At 39.9% G+C, this 20,035-nt stretch overlaps 1 protein-coding gene across 1 annotated transcript; it reads left to right on the forward strand.

The window, feature by feature from the left end:
• The first annotated feature begins 2,183 nt into the window (after positions 1-2,183).
• On the forward strand, positions 2,184-10,597 carry LOC104445148 (cysteine-rich receptor-like protein kinase 10). Its single transcript, XM_010058970.3, has 7 exons — positions 2,184-3,064; positions 4,108-4,263; positions 8,457-8,578; positions 8,728-8,938; positions 9,195-9,432; positions 9,562-9,712; positions 9,950-10,597. The coding sequence occupies exons 1-7, from the start codon at positions 2,257-2,259 to the stop codon at positions 10,283-10,285; spliced, it is 2,022 nt and encodes a 673-aa protein (XP_010057272.3). The 5' UTR covers positions 2,184-2,256; the 3' UTR covers positions 10,286-10,597.
• The last annotated feature ends 9,438 nt before the right edge of the window (positions 10,598-20,035 follow it).

Raw genomic sequence — 20,035 nt, forward strand, 5'->3', positions numbered from 1 at the left:
AATCCTTACATCAAAAAGAGATTCGAAACACCAAAAAAACAAAAACACAAAAGAGGATCCTCCAAATCCCCTTCTCTTGCTTCTTCTCCTATTTACTTCCACCGTAAACGCCCGATTCCCAGCGACTTACTGTGGTTCGACTGGCAACTTCACTGCCAACAGCACCTACCATGGGGCCCTCACCAGCCTCCTCTCCTCCATCTCCACCACCAGCTCCTCGTCCCTCTCCTACGGATTCTTCAATGCCTCTGCTGCCGTCTCTGACGCCTCCCAAACCCTCTATGTTTTTGGCAATATGAAGAAAGTACAAAAAGTTAAATTGATCGACGATAACCTTCTCCCACAGATTGGAAAACCACCTTCTGCCGCCCCTAGAATCCAGATTTGACTCGAATTAAAAAGTGAGACTAGTGTCCATAGCTCAAACTTGAAAAACAATTTCACAGGATCTATGACCTCCATTAAATATATGTAAAAATCGTCTTAGAAGCAAAACAAATCCACATCCTTAACCCTAAACTTTTATCATTAGTGGTTAATAATCAATCCGGAATCAAATCTGGAGTCAATCTTCCGCTTAGGAGATCAAAGTAAATTTTTTTTTGTTTTTGATAACCGAGGACTCCACCATGGGCCCCTCGTGCTCGGACAGCACCAAAGGGCCGGACCCTGTATCTCGGGAGAGATTAGCACAAGACCTCAACACCATGGCCCCCTAACAATTTCGAGTTTTGAACTCTCGATCTCGACGACGAATGAGAAACTCTCAACCAACACAGCTATCCACGGTTGGGTCATTGCTCAATAGACATTTTGGTTATCCTCGGTGTACGATATCAGATTCTCCCATTCCCATTAGCACTATACACTAGGCTTTTAATTTTAAATTATGGAATAGGAGATTTAAATGGAAGTTTCCTGCGACCGAACAAAGTAATATAAAAAATATCGTGTCAACATTATTTTTCAACTATTTTTTTTGTGTATAGCAGAGCAAGTGAAGTTTTGATCGGCTCAGATCAACATTCGCACATTTCAAGTGATTCACTTTCTCGTGCGATCTTTAGGATATACTGTCCACGTCAATTGATGCATTTGGCATTTTATTCTTGGAGTGCTCTAAACGAAACTTGAAACTAAAATCGCAAGGAGATGAGCAAATTTCCTTTGACATCTAGTTAATCATCTGTTGAAAAACATCATATTGTTAGTCATGGTTTCACTAGTAAAGATCCCAAATTGCTTGGCAATAGACGGATTCGGCAGAAGGCGTCAATGCTCATTTATTATAATTGCAGAGGACCGAGACTCCGTAGTACGGAGACTTTGCTTTTCCATTAGAGTCGATGCTTCGCCGAGACTCGCACGTTGCCCCATAAGTAGCGCATGCAAACGTTTCTGTTTCTCATGGTTTCTGTTCTTTTGTTTCCCGGAACAAAAAAAGAACAGAAACCTGTTTGCTAACGCCACATTGTTTTTTTGTTCCCGGGAATAAAAACTTAGCCTCGGGAATGATTTAGGAATAGAAACAAGAAGCAAAAAAAAAGTTGCTTCTTGTTCCCGGAACAATGTCTAGAAATAAGCTGATTTTCTTTTATTTCCTTTTCTTGCCGCGACCACCGTCAACCGCCCGGAGCCACCGCCGACCGGCGGCGGCGGCGGCGGCCGATGGGCTTCCGGCGGCGCCCGGCGGTGACGGTCGGCGGCCGCGGCGTGCGCGCCGGCGGCCGGGGCCGGCGGCGGCGACCGGCGGCAGGAGGCGGCGGCAACTGGCTTCGGCAAGATTAAAAATGAATAAATACAAAAAAGAAATTGTTGCGTTATCAAACGCATTTCTATTCTTTTTCTATTCCAAGAGTAGAAATTTTGTGTCGTTATCAAACGGGTTCTTTTACTCAGAAATTGTTCCCCGGAGCAGAAATAGAAAAGAACCATTTCTGAAAAAAAACTCTTCCCCGGAACAGAAACGTTTGCATGCGCTACCTAAAACCACTCTGAAACGGTTTGGGAAACATGAGAAAGAAGCAAGGGGAGGAGAATTGGAGGATCCATTTTTCTTTCTTTTTTTTTTTTTGGGTGTCTCGGGTCTCACTTTGATGTGGTGTGCGTGTATGTTTTTTTTTTTTTTTTTGCTGAGGTATTGATGACGTGATAAATTTTCATTAGATATTTCAACATATTTAATTTCTTAAGATTAAACCCTTCGTTCATGTCGGGTCTATCAAAGAGACACCCGAGACACCCAAAGAGAAAAAAATGGATCTTGCAAATCTCCTCCTCTTGCTTCTTCTCATGTTTGCTTCCACCATAAACGCCCAATTCCCGGCGACCTACTGTGGTTCGACCGGCAACTTCACTGCCAACAGCACCTACCAGAACACCCTCACCTTCCTCCTCTCCACCATCTCCACCGCCAGCGACCTGTCTCTCTCCTATGGCTTTTTCAATAACTCCGCTCCCATCGTCGGCTCCTCCAAAACCCTCTATGTCTATGGCCTCTGCCGTGGTGACTTAACCGCCGGAAACTGTCGCGCCTGCCTCATTGACTTGGACTCCAACATGAGCCGCCTCTGCCCCCTACAAAAGGAGGCACTCCTCTACACCCGGAACTGCATCATCCGGTACTCGGATGCCCCGTTCTTCAGTTCAGTCGCAACAGAACCCTCCTACGTGGCAAGAACCTCTGACGATGTCTCGAGCCCGGACACATACGGCACATCGATGAGGAAGCTCCTGAACGGTCTGCGGGACGAGGCGGCGGGTGGCGGCGTGCTGAGAAAGTACGCATCGGGGAACGAATCAGCGGGGCCTGACTTCATCTACGCGTTGGTGCAGTGCACATCAGACTTGACGAAGCAGCAATGCAGCGACTGCCTGGGGCTAGGCGTCCAAGTGATCATGGATTGCTGTGTCAGGTACACAGGAGGACGGTTCATGGTGCCAAGTTGTCTGATCCTGTATGAGACCAATAATCGGTTCATGAACTCAGTCAGTGAGCCACTTGCACCACCGCGGCCACCGTCGCTTCCATCGCCGGAGGGAGATGTGCGGCCTCCACCACCAGGTATGTTGGCTCTTGTTCAGGAGTTAGGTACAAGGCGTTTCTGCCAAGGCCCTTCTGCCTTTTTTCTTCTATAAATTATGCGGGTTTTGTGTGAGATTCACATTTTTAATTCTTCATATGAGCTTAATCTACATGCTTTACAAACCATAAGATTTTTTTTATTGATATATTCTCAGTAGATCGTGTAATTTTTGTTTTTATTTTTTGGTCAAAATCATGTAATTTTTTTTATTTTTTTTTGTCAGACATGTAATTGTTATTGAACAAATGCTTTTGGGCAAAAAAAAGGTGTTGGTTGGTCCATATTTTCGGCAAAATGAGATATGTTTAATCGTTGATGCATCTCAGACCAAAAAAAGAAAAATCGTTAATGCATCTACATGAATGGCAGTCGACTATCACAGTCAGTTCAGTGAATCACAACTTATGGCATTCACAGCTCTCAAGCCGCCGTATGAGATTGTGAGTCTTGGGGGCAATGTAATGAAGCAATAGCAGATGTTCGTCAATTCTCATTATTCAGTCAAAAAGAAGAGGGAAAGAAAATTGCAAGGCCATAATTGAAACATTGGTGACACGAATCCACATGAAATCTAATGGAAATTCTCCTATTTAGGTGTTAAAATAAATGGGATCCATGTATTAAATGATCAACAATCAATAACAAATCCACATATTTTAGCAAGAGGGTTTCAGTAAAATCTCTTATCTCATAAAAGTTGGATAAAAAATTCCTCCACATCTTTTATATCTCATATTTTGGTCTGGCAAAATACTTAAAAAAATTCATATTCTGAACTTTTAAGTGTTTCATGGACATAAGATAGATGGGATAACCAAAGATAAAATGAAAAAAAAAATGAAAAAAATGAAAAAAAAAATGCTAAAACTAAAGGATAATCGATTCACGCTTCAGTCTTAAGGTGAAAATCCGACCTAGTGAAGCAGAAATTTAGAATGTTTAGATATTGGTTATGCTTTCATCTAAAAAGCTGTAACATTAGTTTGGCACTTGCCTCATTCACATAATGGTACGTTTGCAGGAATAAGCTACAAAGTAGGAAAAAGCAACAAACCTACCGTGATAACCATTGCCATTGCTGTTCCTATTGGAGGTATTATGGTACTTCTCTTTCTCACTGGTCTTTGGCTTCGAAGAAAAGGAAAGAAGACGTATGAAGTCATCAAAGCAATAAACGGTAAATTGACAATTTGCCATTATTTTCTCGTAAACTATCTATATTATATAAATTTAGCATATTATGAAACTTCTTTATTTTCCATATGGAATTATACAAATTAAGAGTCCGTTTGACGTAATTGTAGCTATAGTGTAGCAACGTTGTGCTGAAAATTGGTCGTGAAAGAGTGCAACTTGTGAATTTGGTAATACATAGTCTAAAACTGAGATACCATATAACTAGATGAGACAACTCCATAAAGTTAGTTTAATCTACTAGAACGATGACATGTTCGTTGAACATTTTATAGAAACTGCACCAACACCCCTTTTCCTTATTTAAGATGGTCGGGCAAGCCGTACCATATCAAACTAGTGGAGCTAATCCCTATTACAAGCTTTTAGAACATTGTATGCGCACGGGTACCTATTGTCGTTACACACCCCTTTGTATTTATCAATGATTAAATATCAATAATTTCCCTTTTAAACTTATTATTAAAAGCTAAAGTACATTTGATATCAGAAACATTTGACTAAAATCCAGTGTCAACTTCTGTTAGCAATACACCGTTTTCTTATATGTACTTAAAAAAAGTTGTGCCCCTATAATTGAACAGAAAAATGATGTTTATCATGATTATACATCAATTATATTAAAACAAGAAAAACTTGCAAATTACATTAGTTTTATGGAATAATTATCCAAAAAGTTCTAAACTTATTATACAACAATCAATTTAATAGCTAAACTTTTCAATTTTGCTAATTTGCCAATTTAGTACTACTGCTATACAACTTGGGGTCAGCATTGGATCCATTTCGACTCAGGAATTGGGCTGATTGATTTGGTTCTGAGCCAGTCCCCCAATCAGGCTGGATCCTAAGTTGAAACTATGGAAAAATTGGCTTTTAAGCCTCTTTCAACGGAGAAAAAAAATTTGCGTTCGCTAAGATTAAAACCATGACTTAAATATAAACAAAGAACCACGCAACCACTTGAGTAAGGACGGTTTTTGTAGTAAAATAATGTATCTTTTCTATTTTTTTTAATAGATATAATCTTGAACCAAAACATAAAAATGAGTTGGTGGAATAGGTAGGTTTAGATCAAGAATCAATCCATCATGGAAATCCCCTATGTACAACTATGGAAAAATTATCCAATTAGTCATACATCCATTATACAAATGCCAATTCAGTCCTAAACATTTCAATTTTACCAATTTACCTCTAAATCTTTGCACGAAATTCTAATCTAGTCATTCCAATCATTTTTCGATAGAAATCAATGATGTGGCAATCTAGTCATGGCCGGGCTGTCCTATGTGGCACACCACCACATCAACAATTTCTCGCAAAAATTGGCCGGAATGATTATATTGGAATTTCGCATAAAGATTTAAGACAAAATATGATACAATTAAAAAGTTTATAACTAAATTGGCATTTGTACAATAGGTTTAAGATTAATTAGACGATTTTCCCAAAGAAAAACCACCACCAAGAAACAATCAATGACAATCAAAATTCAAAGGCAGTATATATATTTTTTGTAAAAGGTAAGAATATATTGAGCTTTGAACCAAATTTACAAAAGTTTGGCGCGAAAACTTACACTCAAAGTGACAAGACGTCAGAATGAGGGGGAGGGAGCCGAAGTAAAATAGAAGACCGCAAACAAAGGCAATATTCAATAATGAAGAATCCAATCTTTCATGCTATTTCTACCTTCAAAACTATACTTAGACTGGACAAGCATATATAATGCCACCAATAGAAGGAATAGTTTGGGGATTTCAAAGCTTTCTTCTAGCCTTCTAGATGAAATAAATGCAGCAATTCCATAAAAATTTCACCAATCAGCAATGAAAATCTCTCTATTCTAAGCATCAGGACTATTTAAACTACCAATCACCGATATGTCTATTAGGAGAACAAAGCTGAAGTTTACACTTCCCGACTTGCTTAGAGAAATTGCATTCGAAAAACAAATGGAATCTAATCTCAATGCTTTCATAACAAGGAAAAACAGATTTTGGCCTTCATTAGAAGACTATCTATCAATTCCTTGAAATAAAGCCAACTACTCTTGTGTAAAAATATGTTTTGAGTTTTAAGGAAAATGAAACTTTCCTAATTCAAATTGGTTTCATAGTTGGAGTAGATTTCCTAAAAAAAGAGGTTTCCCATTTTGGATCTTGCTATTGCCTATATATAAGAAGTGTCTTCATTGTGAAGAGTATACAAGAAGCTACTTCTTCATGAATTATATCTTGATAGCTTTTAGTGTTGATGCCAATTAAATCTTGTAGTAAGATTTGTTAATTTTTTTGTGAGATTGAGAAATTATTATGAGGAATTGTGAGACTAAATACTGTGTGAGTTATTTGGTGCAATTGAGGGCTAGGAAATACCGAGAGCCTGTTTAGTAATTATTCTACTCCTGAGGACAATTTCTATTCAAAAATGATTTTTTTTTTTAAAATTCTATTCCCTAGATAAGTTTCTGAGCATTTTAAGGCGTTTGACAATTATCCAAAATTTCTATTCCCAATATAGAAATGCGTTTGATAGATACTCAAATTCTTTTTTGATTTAGAATTCTTTTAATTTTTAAATAATTTTATCAGTTTTCTCTTTTTTTCTTTATTTTATTTTATTTTTCCCTTTTCTTCTTCTCCTTTATACTTTGGTTGGTCATTGGCCTTAGCCAAGTTGGCGACTGGGCTAGACGAGGGCCGTGTCCTCATTGAGTGTCACCGGGTCCCCAGAAAGCCGAGCTCGCCCAAATTTTGGCGAGAACGATCCCGCTAGATTTGGGTGAGGTCGAGCCTCGTCCAATCGCTGGTGAGGCTTGCCCTCACCAGACCACCGCGTGGGTGGCATCACCTAGTCATGGCAAGGCCGACCTCGTAATGGCCTAGCAAGGGCAAGCCTCGCCAATGGCTAAGCGAACTCGGCCTCACCAGATTTGGGCGAGGCCAAGCCTCACCTAATTACCAGGAAGACTTGGCCTTGCCGGTGGCCGGTGACGCTCCGGCAAGGTCGTCGGCCAAAGGATGAAGGAGTAGAAGAAAAGGAAAGAAGAAAACAAAGAGTAAAAAAAAAAAAAAAAAGACTTGATTCTGAAGTTGTTCTCGAGAACAAAGAAACAACTTTTTTTCACTTCTTGATTTTGTTTCAAATCTATTTCCGAGAAAAAAAAAGTTACCAAACGAATTTTTATTCTTTTTTTTTTTTGTTCTGGGAAACAAAAGAATAGAATCAGGCACTATTTGACCGGTTGCCAAACAGGCCCTAAGAGTGTTTGAGTGACTCTATTGTGGTTGTAATTTTCATTGGATCGCTTGATCTATAGTAGAACTCTTTGCCCCTCTCCCCATGGACGTAGCTCACACCAATCGAACCACATAAATCTAGTGTTAGATATATTTTTTGGTTTGCCTATTTTATTGTTTGATTGCTTGCTTCTGTAACTATTGGTCAAACCAAGGCTTGGTTGAGTTGAAGCAAATCGATAACAACATAAGAAGGGAAAGTGAGAATCGACATATTTGATGAGAAGAATTTTGATTTCTAAAGGATGCGGATTAATGATTATTTGTATCAGAGTAATATGTACTTATCCCTGTTTGGAAAGAAACTAAAGTCAACGGAGCAAACCGATCATCTATCACTTTAACAAACTAACCTAACAAATATTTCCTTACAAGTTGTGAATCCCTTACCGAATCCAACTCGGATTTCCATATATTTCCTTTCCTTTTTTCGCTTGGACGTGTTGTGTGCCCCCCACCCTCCTTTTTCTTTTAATTTTCTAGTTTAGATATCCATTGGATAAAGAACAAATATCTTAAGTAGGAAATCTCCTGTGAAGATTTGGACTTTTGCTTATGGGCTGAAATTCAAGACATAATTTAACAAGGTAACCTAACAAACACTACCCTCAACATGAAGAAGTGATCATGAGAGATTTATTTTATTACTTTGTCTCCTATAGTATTGATGATTTTGTTTCTTTTTCTTTTTTTCCCATCATTACCAATCAAGAGAGTAAAGTTTGCTTTGGAGTTGGGGGACACAACCATGCCAGTCCAATTTGGTGCTCTTCGATGTGATATGTTTCGAAGCACTGACAACCCAATAAACCCCACTAGGAACCACTGCCAATGTAATTTGATATTCACATTGACTTGTTTGGTGATGTAGGCACAAATGAACTTACCACCATGGAGTCATTGCAATTTGATTTGGCTACAATGCAATCCGCGACAAATGATTTCTCTCCTGAAAAGAAATTGGGTGAAGGTGGATTTGGTGAAGTTTTCCAGGTACCTATTACATATTGATTGGAAACGATTGAGAATGCTTTGCCTATGAATTAAACATGATGATTTCGAAGAAAAAGTAACGTGTAAACCTTTTTATGTTAGTTTTAAGAAGTGGTGATAAGGAATGAAATGATTTATACAAATTTTAGGGTAGACTTCCTAATGGACAAGAAATCGCGGTGAAGAGGCTATCTCGAAGCTCAAGACAGGGTGATGAAGAATTCAAGAATGAAGTTTTATTAGTTGCCAAGTTTCAACACAGAAATCTTGTACGATTGCTTGGATTTTGCCTGGAAGGAGCTGAAAAGCTATTGGCCTATGAGTTTGTGCCAAATAAAAGCCTTGATCACTTCTTATTTGGTATGTTACAGTTTAACCTTCTTATATGCATAATTTATAATTTGCTCGAAATCAAATGTTGTCGAGATCTCACTAGTTGTGGAAACTTTATAACTAAGAGGGTTTTGCTCTTTCAGCTGATTATAGGTTTTTTCTTTAAGCTAAATTTGATGAATGAGAATAAATATATTTTGCTATTGTGTTATGGACTTCGCCTTGAGTTTTTGAATAGGTTCACATGTTAGCACAATAATGAATTCTGGGAGCAATCGTGCAGATCTCGAAAAAAGGAGACAATTGGATTGGCCCATGCGTTATAAAATAATATCTGGAATCGCTCGAGGAATGCTTTATCTGCATGAAGATTCTCGACTTCGGATCATCCATCGTGACCTAAAATGTAGCAATATCTTGTTGGACAATGAAATGAACCCAAAGATTTCGGATTTTGGCATGGCAAGGATTTTTGGAATCAATCAAAATCAAGCTAGCACAAATAAAATTGTGGGAACTTTGTAAGTCTTAGTTTTTGAATGGTTGACTTTGTAAATGGATGCTGACTTTCTCATTTTATATATTTAAGGATGCTGAGCGATCTGCATCTAAATATGCAATATGCTTATAGCTAATATTCAATTTGGCAGTGGTTACATGTCTCCGGAATATACAATGCATGGAGAGTTCTCAGTGAAATCCGATGTTTATAGTTTCGGCATACTACTTCTAGAGATCATTTGTGGCAAGAAGAATAACTTCTATCCCCAATTGGATGGGGGTGAATATCTTGCTACTTATGTAAGTTTCATCATGCTATTGCGACAAATATTTATATTGCAATTTTTTGTAACTTTCGCCAAGTGAAATTGAAATTCTTGTAAAACTTAGTCTTTTAGCTTGCAGAAACACTTGTGACTATTTTCTTGTTCCATGGTCATATATGGTTTTTTTTTCGCAAGTTTCAAATGTTTTCCATGATGAGTCATTGAATTAATGCCACGATTCTCTAAAGATTTTACGTACTTATTCTTGCAGGTGTGGAATCAGTGGAGAGACAACAGGCCCTTGGAAGTGTTGGACCCGACTATAGAGGATTCATATTCAAGAGATGAAGTACTTCGATGCCTACACATGTGCTTACTATGCATTCAGGAAGATCCGGCTATTAGACCCACTATGGCAACCGTAGTTCTCATGCTTAGTAGCAATTCCATTAACCTACCATTGCCTCAACATCCAGCTTTCTTCATCCAAAGAAGTTTACAGGGACAGAGAGTCCCAATGGAAGAGCTTGAATTGGAGCAATCCACCAGGAGGACTATGCCTTTATCAACCAATGACATGTCGATTACTGAATTAGACCCTCGGTGAATGGTGGTGTGACAGAAATCTTTCTTCGTGGATGGTCTCGCAATAAGAATGCTTGGCCTTCAGCTGAGATTTTCATTAACAAAAGCAAAAATCAATGTATTTGGAGAATAAGCTCTACGGCAATCATGTGCTAAAAGAGAGGATCCCTACAAGCAATCCATAATAGCTATTGATTCTTCTAAGGTTTTCTTACTATTTGAGGCTAAATCGTACATAGATCTATTGTAATTAAGCACATTTGGAAATTATTGTTCTTCTATAAGACTCATTACCACTACTTCTATCCGAACAAATTAATCAAATGGAAGTGTTCGTTAATTGACCCACCAGGCAATACATAAGTTCACTTTTGAAATTTGTTGGGTTTCGGTGCTGTTTACACTGTGCCTTTAGGTGCTCCATCCATGATGTATTGAGTTCTCTTAAATCAAACCTTTCACAAATGTTGCTATGGTTGCTTTCCTCTCTTCTTCAACCTAATTTTTAGGGTCCATTTATTTGGTAAAGAATGAAAATTTCAAAAAATATTTTTCTAAAAATGTTGTTGAAGAAGAGAATAAAGCACCTAAATTGTTATCTATTGACACCTAAATTTTAGCAACCACATTTATTGCATAGAAAATTAGAGATTAATCATGACCCTTGATAGAAAATATTAGTTAAATTGCACATAGATATTAGTAGCATTTTGATTAAGCCCATTTAATTGCATTGGGTCGAAGCTACAAACTGGTGCAGGGAGGTTCTTAGCCTAATTGAGTCAATTGAATTAAGTCCATAAAGTGAAAATTGGAATTAGTTCTTGAGTGGCTATTGTCACGTCCCGACCCTCAGGCACGTACACCTCCCTTACTTTTGGTCGATTTTAAAATACGATATCCCAGGACTATGTATCGCCGACCCTTTCATTTATATATGCACATGCGGAAGGAGTTATAATTCCCCAGACAATAAAGCAATGGGATAGAAAAGCAGGCCATATATTTTTCCTTACTGAAAATTCACAACTACATCTTTTTACATGCATCTCATAGAATTCTACAATACTATATATGCGTAGGTCTGATCTAACATCTATTCACATCATGACAAGGTCTGACAAGACAGGACGGGATCTCAGTTCTCATCCGGGTCATACTCGATGTCATACTCGGGGTCCTCCTCCACGTACTCCTCTTCGGGTTCCTCACAAGGATCTCCTCGTCAGATTCCTCCTCCTTAGGCTCCTCATCCGGGTCCTAAAATGGTTATTCAATAACCACTGAGACAACGTCTCAACAAGTTCTACCCCCTAAGACCCGATTAGTAAACTAATACACCTTAGGGCTGCCTATGCACAACATGAGTCAGAAGACTTACCTTGGCCTCAGATTCCACTTGCATATTAGCATAGATCAAATAGGCACCCAAGCAATCACATCATAGATCGAAGCATCGATCTAATTGACTTAATCGATTACACGCCAACAAGACCACTCACGGTCATTTCCATTCAATCAATCAATTCGCAACATCAAATCAAGACAATGATCAATCACATTGAATCACACTCAGATCGAATCATCGATCAATCGACCTAGTCGATTACCAGTCAGTCGAATCGTTTCTAGGTCATTCACTCAATCCCACATAACCTCCAATAGTACACTTAGTCACAGAGCTCCATCAATGCTCTTGGGCGTCGATTTCGCCGAGGTGACATAAGTATCAGACGGTCTACGTGCGTTCTTTAAGGCGCCGTTTTCGCACAATGATATTTCTCATCACCGAACCACGCCCGTCATAGGTCACAAATCATTGACAGTCTACGTGCGTTCTTTAAGGCGCTGTTTTCGCACAGTGATGTCCTTCATCACCGAACCACGCCTGTCACAATTTATAGGCAGTTTACGTGCGTTCTTTAAGGCGCCGTTTTCGCACAGTGATCTCCCTAATCACCGAACCACGCTTGCCATAAGTCATAGACAGTCTACGTGCATTCTTTAAGGCGCCATTTTCACACAGTGATGTACTTTATCACCGAACCACGCCTGTCTATACTTCGTACTTGATCGGTCTCAGCCAATAGAATTATCAGTTAGCTCTCACCACTTTCTCCACTTTACAGCTCATCAAAGCATTATAAAGGTTAAATAAACAAACTCGGCCATTTACGAATCAATCATTCAATTCCACTCAAATTCAATCAATTAAGGAATAATTCCATAAATTGCACAATCAATTTAATTAAGCACAACGTGGAGTTCAAATAAATAAACGGACTGCGCCACGACAATCAGCACAAAATTCCGGTCACCGGCCATCCCGGTTGAATTTCCGGAAAATAATTAATTAAATAATTAATTTCGAAAATTAAATAAATTAATACAATAAATTCAATTTAGCACAATATAAAACTCAATTAAATAAACAGACTGCGCCATGATCATCAGCATAAAATCCCGGTCGCTGGGAGTTGAATTTTTGGGAAATAAATGATTAAATAATTAATTTCGAAAATTAATATTTAATTCCTAAAAATACCATTTAGGCCCGAATTGCCTAATTAACACCCGATAAGAGACGAGAAAAATCCCAGGAAGCATCAAATAAATACTACAGGCAATTCTCTATCTAATTACACTAATCACACAACTAATATGCAAAGCAATTAACTAATAATCACTAATCAATTCTAATCTAACCACGTAATTACACTAATCAACCTTTAAGTATAATTAGTGCACTAAGAAGGCATTAGTGAGTAAAACTCACTCAAAACGACGGGCTCGATGCAAGGATCGACTTTCCTCAAAGCGGGCCGAGCATCTGGGCTCGGGAAGACGGCCAAAACGGGCCAAAACCTCACTGTCATACCCATTTTCTGCCCTCTCTGTTCGCTGCTGGAAGGGGCGGATCCGGCGTTGGTTGAGGCGGCTAAGGGCGGCGGAGGGCAAGGCGGAGCTCTGGCGAGGCTGACGGTGGTCAGAGGTGGCCGAACCATGGCCTGTGATGGCCAAAACGAAGCCGAACGAGGCGGAACGGGGCCGGGTCGCACGGCGGGGACGGCGGCGCAAGCGTGAGGCGGCGGAGCGCGCGGCGTTGCGCGGGCGGCGGTGCGGCAGCTCCAGTGCGGCGGCGTCCAAGCAGCTAGTCGCGGCTCCTTCCGGCAACGCTGGACGCTGCTTCTGCTTCTGCTATTCAGTTCTGTTCGAACCAGAGGAGGGAGAGGGGGCGGAGATGTGCAGACGGCAGCACGGCGGCGGGCTCGGGTGCGCGAGCAGCTCCGGTGCTTGCGGGCGTGCGACGACGACGGCGAGAGGCGATGACTGCAGCTCAGTCTTCGCTGGTCTTCGGCTCCCATGGAGTTTTGAAGAAAAAGAAGAAGATGGGGGAGGATACGTCGACGGAGGAGAGAGGGGAGGAAGAAGAAATCAATTTCCCCTTCTTTTCTCTCACTCTCTCTCTCTCTCTTAGGTCAGCCACACATGGGCCACCACTAGCTGTCTCCCACTCTTCAATTTTTGACAAATATGCCCCCTTCTAGAAGCATTTAGGTAGTTCAAAGAGTTGGGTTTATGGGCATACGAATTTTGCTAGGTTTTCTTCCCAAATTGAACCTTAATCTCACTTGAATCAAATCAATTTGACCCCCATAATTTTATTCAACATTTCATTGTTCCAATTGGTATTTTTCCTTACCAATGTAGCCCACATGTATCCCAATTTCACAATCCATGGCTTCAATTGAACGAAAACGGCCCTATTTATCCAGTCGAAATTAGAACCCGAAAATCTGGATGTCACAGCTGTGATATCCTGAAATTCGATCCTTCTCGAGATATATGAAATTGTTATTTCATCAATGCACTGATAATAGAATTTACTCTGAACTGATTACTCATGAGTTAACTAATTTATTGGAAGAGGCCACAAAGGCTTAAAACGCAAATGACCAGAGAATTCAATCAGAGATAGACTGCTCGACCATAAGGATCGACAAGGGAAAATACTACACTATTACAAGTCAATTAGTGAACTGATATAAATTAATTCGACAGAGGTACGTAGTTAGATTGCGGGTGATTTCGCATGTTACGATGCTTGCTGCGAACGACGGTAAACCGATTTTCTATTGATATTGTATTCAAGGTGAGAAATTGATTCCTCGCGATTACATGATAATCAAGGGTTATCCATGATTTCAAGAGGCACAAACATGGATCGAAAAATATCGACCACAGGTTAAACGTGTGAAAACCTCTAAAAGCCACCCGATAGTTTAGGTCGTATTAAAGTTGCATTTGATTAATTTCAACCATGGATTTTAATTCGATTTCGAGTATTGAACTCTCAAGGATTCCAAGATCAACCTATCGGACGTTGCCTCATTTATCTATCAATTTATCGGTAAGCCTTAATCTTTGGACAAGGATTAGTAGGTCGAGAATTGTAAGCTGGAAAAGGAGCTGAGCAAAGTGAAGGCCCAATGGGCCTCATGCCCAAATTAAAGGCCCAAATTGGATGAGTAAGCCCAAGCCCAAACCCAAGCCCTATGTGCATGAATAGTGTGCGTGAATAGTAACTCGTGTGAATAGTAACCTAGCCTCTAGAAGCCTAATCTTAGGCTTGCCTTCAAAGTCTTGATTCATTAATACCCTCTAGAAGCCATGATTACAAGAGACAAAGACTTTGGTCTTGCAAGAAGACTTGCCACCTTTGGTTTCTTAAATTCTAATTTGATTCCAGTTTTCGAAATTCCTGGACCCTCACTATTTTCCGATTTTATAGAACTTCTTGTGATTTGAATTCGGAGAAACTTCCTTCATAAAAGTTGTTCAAAACATTTTTATGTATAATATACTTTAATTTCAGAATTTTCTTAGGTAAAATGATTGGTATGAGAGCCTAATATTTTACCGTGTGAAAACTGTCCAGTGCAGTAAAAACAGTGACCGGGTTGTCTTCTCAAATTTTTATAAAATATTCCCTTTGGAATATGAACATGCTTCCTTAAAACAAAATTGGAAAGGACATCTATATCTGCAACATACTAAAATTTCAAAGTATTTTATGAAGATTTGGATGTCAAAATGAATTTTCTTCTGCGGTCGTTGAATCTGTCCGACGAACGAAATGTTGGGTTGTCTTTGGTGATTTTCTACTCTTTATACAAAATGATATAGGCTTGGCTTCCTTCATGAAAAATTTTATTTACGTTTTTCTACAACATATTCAATTTTCATAATTCGAATCCGTTTGATAAGGTAATGACATTTATTTCAAAAGTTGCTTGAAACTATTCTATACATTGGAGGGGGAGGGCCACATGCCCAAGCTTGGAGGACAAGCCTAGGCAATTACATGGTTGAGATTAACCCTTGCTCCCCAAGCTTAGACTATTGGGTGGCCAAGATTGCCTGTTGCTCCCCAAGTTTAGTCAAGTGTGTGCTCCTCAAGTTTAGGCAATTGTGTGGCTAAAATCTACCCTTGCTCCCCAAGTTGGAATGAAGGGCCAAGATGTGCTCTTACTCCCCAAGTTTGGACATTAAGTCAAGGGACATTAATAGGCCAACTTCTTCCCCAAGTTTTCTTCTTTTTCCCTCATTTCTCTCACTTTTTCTCTCTACCCCTCCCTTTGGACGAATTTTCCTTCATCCCTCTTTCTCATCTCATGCCCATTCCTCTCTCTTACTCTATTGGTTTGCTGCCCTACGTCACCATGCGTTGCCGTCTTACCGTTTGCCGTCCCTCAAGCCGCGAGCCACATTACCGCCAAACCACCACCAAGCCACCAAGCTTCCTTGGCCGTGAGCTCAAGCTATTGCCGCTGTTGTGGTGTCGCCGTTTGAACTGTGAGCTCCACATTCTCGTCATCGTTGCGCCACCATCGTCATTAGCTCGCCGTCGCCGTAAAGCTGTGAGTTAACTTCCTAATATTTTATTAGGAGGTTAATTGCATATAGGGGTGGTTTAGATTAAGGCTAATGGTAGTTAGTATGGTTTAGTTGATAGGTTATTGCGATAGGTGATAAGTGAACTTGATAGGTCATCGCGATAGGTGATAAGTGGACTTGATAGGCTATCAAGAATATGTGATAAACTATCACCGAAGGGATGATAAACTATTGAGAAATTGGAGATAAGCTATCACCAAAGGGGTGATAAGCTATCGAAAAATAGACGATAAGCTGTCGCTAAATGGATGATAAGCTATCGGTTTAGGCTTGATAAGCCATCGCAATAGTGCGATAATAGGTGATTTTTACGCGTTTTATACTTGATTTATGGGATGAATCTATGCATGTTTTATGTTGGTTTAATCTTGTGATGCCATGAAAATTTATTGCCCAAGTTAGAAACCTTGTATACTATTTTTAAAGAAGGTTTTACTTACAAGAAAATGGCAAATTTGAGGTGTCGTGTTTGGACGCCGTGTTTTATGTGTTAAATGGGGGCAATTGGGGCTTTAAAGTGAAAGTATGCAAAATTTGACAGGTTGATTTTAAGTATATGACCACATGTGATTATTTTACTAGAATTTTAAGTGTAAAGATTTTCCGAGATTTATTATTTGAGCACAAACTCTTTTACACTGGGCTAATAAATGGCAAATAAAAATTGGCTTGAGTGTTAACGTGCTTGAGTGGTCATTTAATTGAACCTATCACCCAACGGGAGTTTGGGGGCGACGGCCGATGTTTATCAGATGCTCGGCGGGGGTTCGGATGCAGAGTCGCGGTTGAGGCCAGATCGATACTCCTTTAAGGAATGTTGTATAGGCAGGGGTTCTAGACGTTGCCATGCCCGATGGGGCGGGACGATGCCCGGTCATGCCGGAAGACCGCCAACCCTTGCGGTAGCTGTGGCCTGAGAGATCGTAATAATTAGAACACGTGTGTTGGCAATGCGCATGGATACTATGAGATGTGTTCTGATGATTAGTTATGCTTAATGTATTGATATTGGCATATGTGATCAATTAATGTGTAGGATGCGCCAAGGCGAGGTAAGGATGCCTATGGGTTACTTGATAGCTTTAATATTTGTCTTTGGGGTTGGTCACCTGACCATGTTTATAGTTAAGGCAAAGCAAGCGTTCTTTTGCTATTGATCGACCGTCAATATAATCTTGGATGTTTAGGCTGCCTTCGTGACGAATTAGCATCCTAGTTGAGGCTTAGGTTGTTAACTCACTCAGAAATATATCACCCCGTTGTTATTTAATATTTTTCAAGCTCATAGTATGGAGAACCGTCATGCTTGGTTCAGGGTCCCTTTGGACAAGAGATTGGCCTGGTGTTAGTGAAGTTTATATTAACCCTAACCCATTGTTGGTTTTTGTTGGTTGGTTGGAAGTTGCCGGTGTAAGGGCTCGTTGTCTCGACCAATCCTTAGGTGAATCACCTAGGGTTTGGCTAATGAATTACTAAGCCTAAACTTAGCTTGGGCTCTCCCAAGCCCATACCAATTCGCGACTTAGGTTCAAATATTTAGCATACAAAAGATTATTAGCTAGGAGTCGCCACTAATTAATTTATGGTAGGTCGATTAGACACTTAAGTAAACTAACGAGAGAATTTTTTTACTCCTACGAACTAGAGATTTTGGGTACGGGGACTTGGTTACACTAGATTTCTCTAATGCCATTTCAGTATCATTCTTTTTATTTTCAAAAATGTCTTTGCAGGCAACGGATTGGTTTTAGCCTAAATCACTATCATGCGGGGTGATCACACGGATGCTCATCCATTATTAAACAATCAAATAAATTGCACCAAAAGAATTAAACACACAAAACAAACAATTATTTTTTGGGTTTTCTTTTATCTTGAAATTAGAACTTTACTATATAACATGCACTTAAACTATGTGACCTAATTTTACTAACAAACAATCTTTAATTAAATGAACCTAACATGTAAACTATTTGACATGCACCTAATTTTTAAATTAAAATTCGTAATAAAAAAACCTAATTAAATTTTCTAAAATGAATAATTTTCTAATATGTTTTAGGGTTAATCGACTTAAACCCTATCCTATATTACAAAACTATTTTTTGTTTTAAATGAGATTATTATTATGTGCAAACACTATCTAAAAAAAAAAGAATGTTATTTAGATCCAATCCTAATCTATTCTAAAAATTCAATCTAAAAATGCAACCCTAACTTATGAAACCATCATATTCCGATGCAAAATTTAATTTTTATTAGTATTTTCCAAAAAGGGTACTTATCAGATAAGCATTATAAACAAGGCACTTAGGATATTCATCAGATAAAGGGTTAAAATAGTTGGAAAAATAATTCATTGTCTCACGGATTAAATTAACAATTATTCTAATCCTAAACATCACAATAATTGATCTACTTACCTTTTACCAAAAAAAAAAAACATCACAATAATTAAAAATTTGATCTGAAAGCTTACGAATGAAATTAATAATTATAATGATTTAAAAAACAAAATACAATCAAAGTGCCAAAAAAATGATTCGACGTCTTACGAATCAAATTAATAATTATAGTGATTTTTGGGCAACAATACTCTATGGATCATGCCTAAGATATTTATAAAATAAATATTGACACCCAATGTTCTAATTTAAGCAATAATAACGAAACTTCATTTAAAAAAAAAAAAAACTACCTAAGATGGGGACTCAGCGAGGATCAGCAGCGTAACGGGAGGAGGCGTGATGATGGGCACAGTAATGGGTAGAGGCACGGTTGCGGGTGGGCGAACTAATAACGGTGACGGGCGAGCATATCACGGGCGGAGGTGCTGCGAGCCGCTGGTGGTTGCGGGTTGCTTTGCAAGTCATGGGTTCTGAAGCGGTGGTGGAGCTCGTGGGTGGAGGTGCTGCGGTGTGGTGGCGCGGTGGCGAGCTGCTGCGGCGTCAGTGACGAGTTGAGGTGTTGTCGGCTGCTAGGTTGGGCGGATACGCAGGCGGAGGTGCAAAGGAGGCATAGGCGTTACTGGCTGCTGGGTCGGGCGAATACGCAAGCGAAGGTGCAGCAGAGGCAAAGGGGGCGTTCGCAGATGCAATGAAAGAACGGTGGCATAGGCGTGCAGAGGCGTAGTTGCGGGCATTGCTCGAGGGGCGGAGAGCGGCAGGTGGCGATAGCAGAGGCATTGCGACAAGCAGGTCATCAAGTGGGGATGTGGGCATCGGCAGCAGCAGAGGCGAGCGGCGCTTGGCGATGGGAGGAGTTGCAAGTCGCTATTGGTGCTCGCAGTTGTGGAGGTGTTGCTTGCAGAAACAACGATGGCAGGCGGAGACAGTGGTGCGCTTGGAGCTTGCTAGAAGGAGGTGCTGCAGTAGTGCGGCGGTGACGATAGCAGTCCGGCAATCAGGGGTACGGAGGCGTGGGCTGCTGGCATTAATGGCGAGCGATGCCGGGCGGAGGTTTGCTGTAGGCGTGGTAATGAGCGGCGCCGGGTGTCGTTGACGGGCGGAGGGTAGGCGCCAATTGTTGGAGAAAACTTTCCTATTTGTTTTGAAGTTGACCAAACGTTTCCATCAGTCTAATCTGAAGACTTGAAGACCCTATGATCAAAGTCTAAAGACCTCCAGACTCAAGATTTAAAGTCTACCCTCATTAACAATTTCTAGACCGACGAAGAAAAGTATTATTTGTTGAAGAAGACTTATCCAGATGCGGGTATATCTTTAAGGATTTGATTCATATGATTGAAGAAGATCTCACTGCTGGAGATTGCACCTCGAGATCTATTATTCATATTGAAATTAATTCGAGTATT

This window comes from Eucalyptus grandis, chromosome 5 (genome assembly GCF_016545825.1).
Source record: "Eucalyptus grandis isolate ANBG69807.140 chromosome 5, ASM1654582v1, whole genome shotgun sequence".
Lineage (NCBI taxonomy): Eukaryota > Viridiplantae > Streptophyta > Magnoliopsida > Myrtales > Myrtaceae > Eucalyptus > Eucalyptus grandis.

Coding starts and splice junctions, on each gene's coding strand:
- LOC104445148 (XM_010058970.3), top strand. CDS start 2,257: ATGGATCTTGCAAATCTCCTCCTCTTGCTTCTTCTCATGTTTGCTTCC. Junction 8,579..8,727: donor GATTTGGTGAAGTTTTCCAG/GTACCTATTACA, acceptor TACAAATTTTAG/GGTAGACTTCCTAATGGACA. Junction 8,939..9,194: donor CCTTGATCACTTCTTATTTG/GTATGTTACAGT, acceptor GCAATCGTGCAG/ATCTCGAAAAAAGGAGACAA.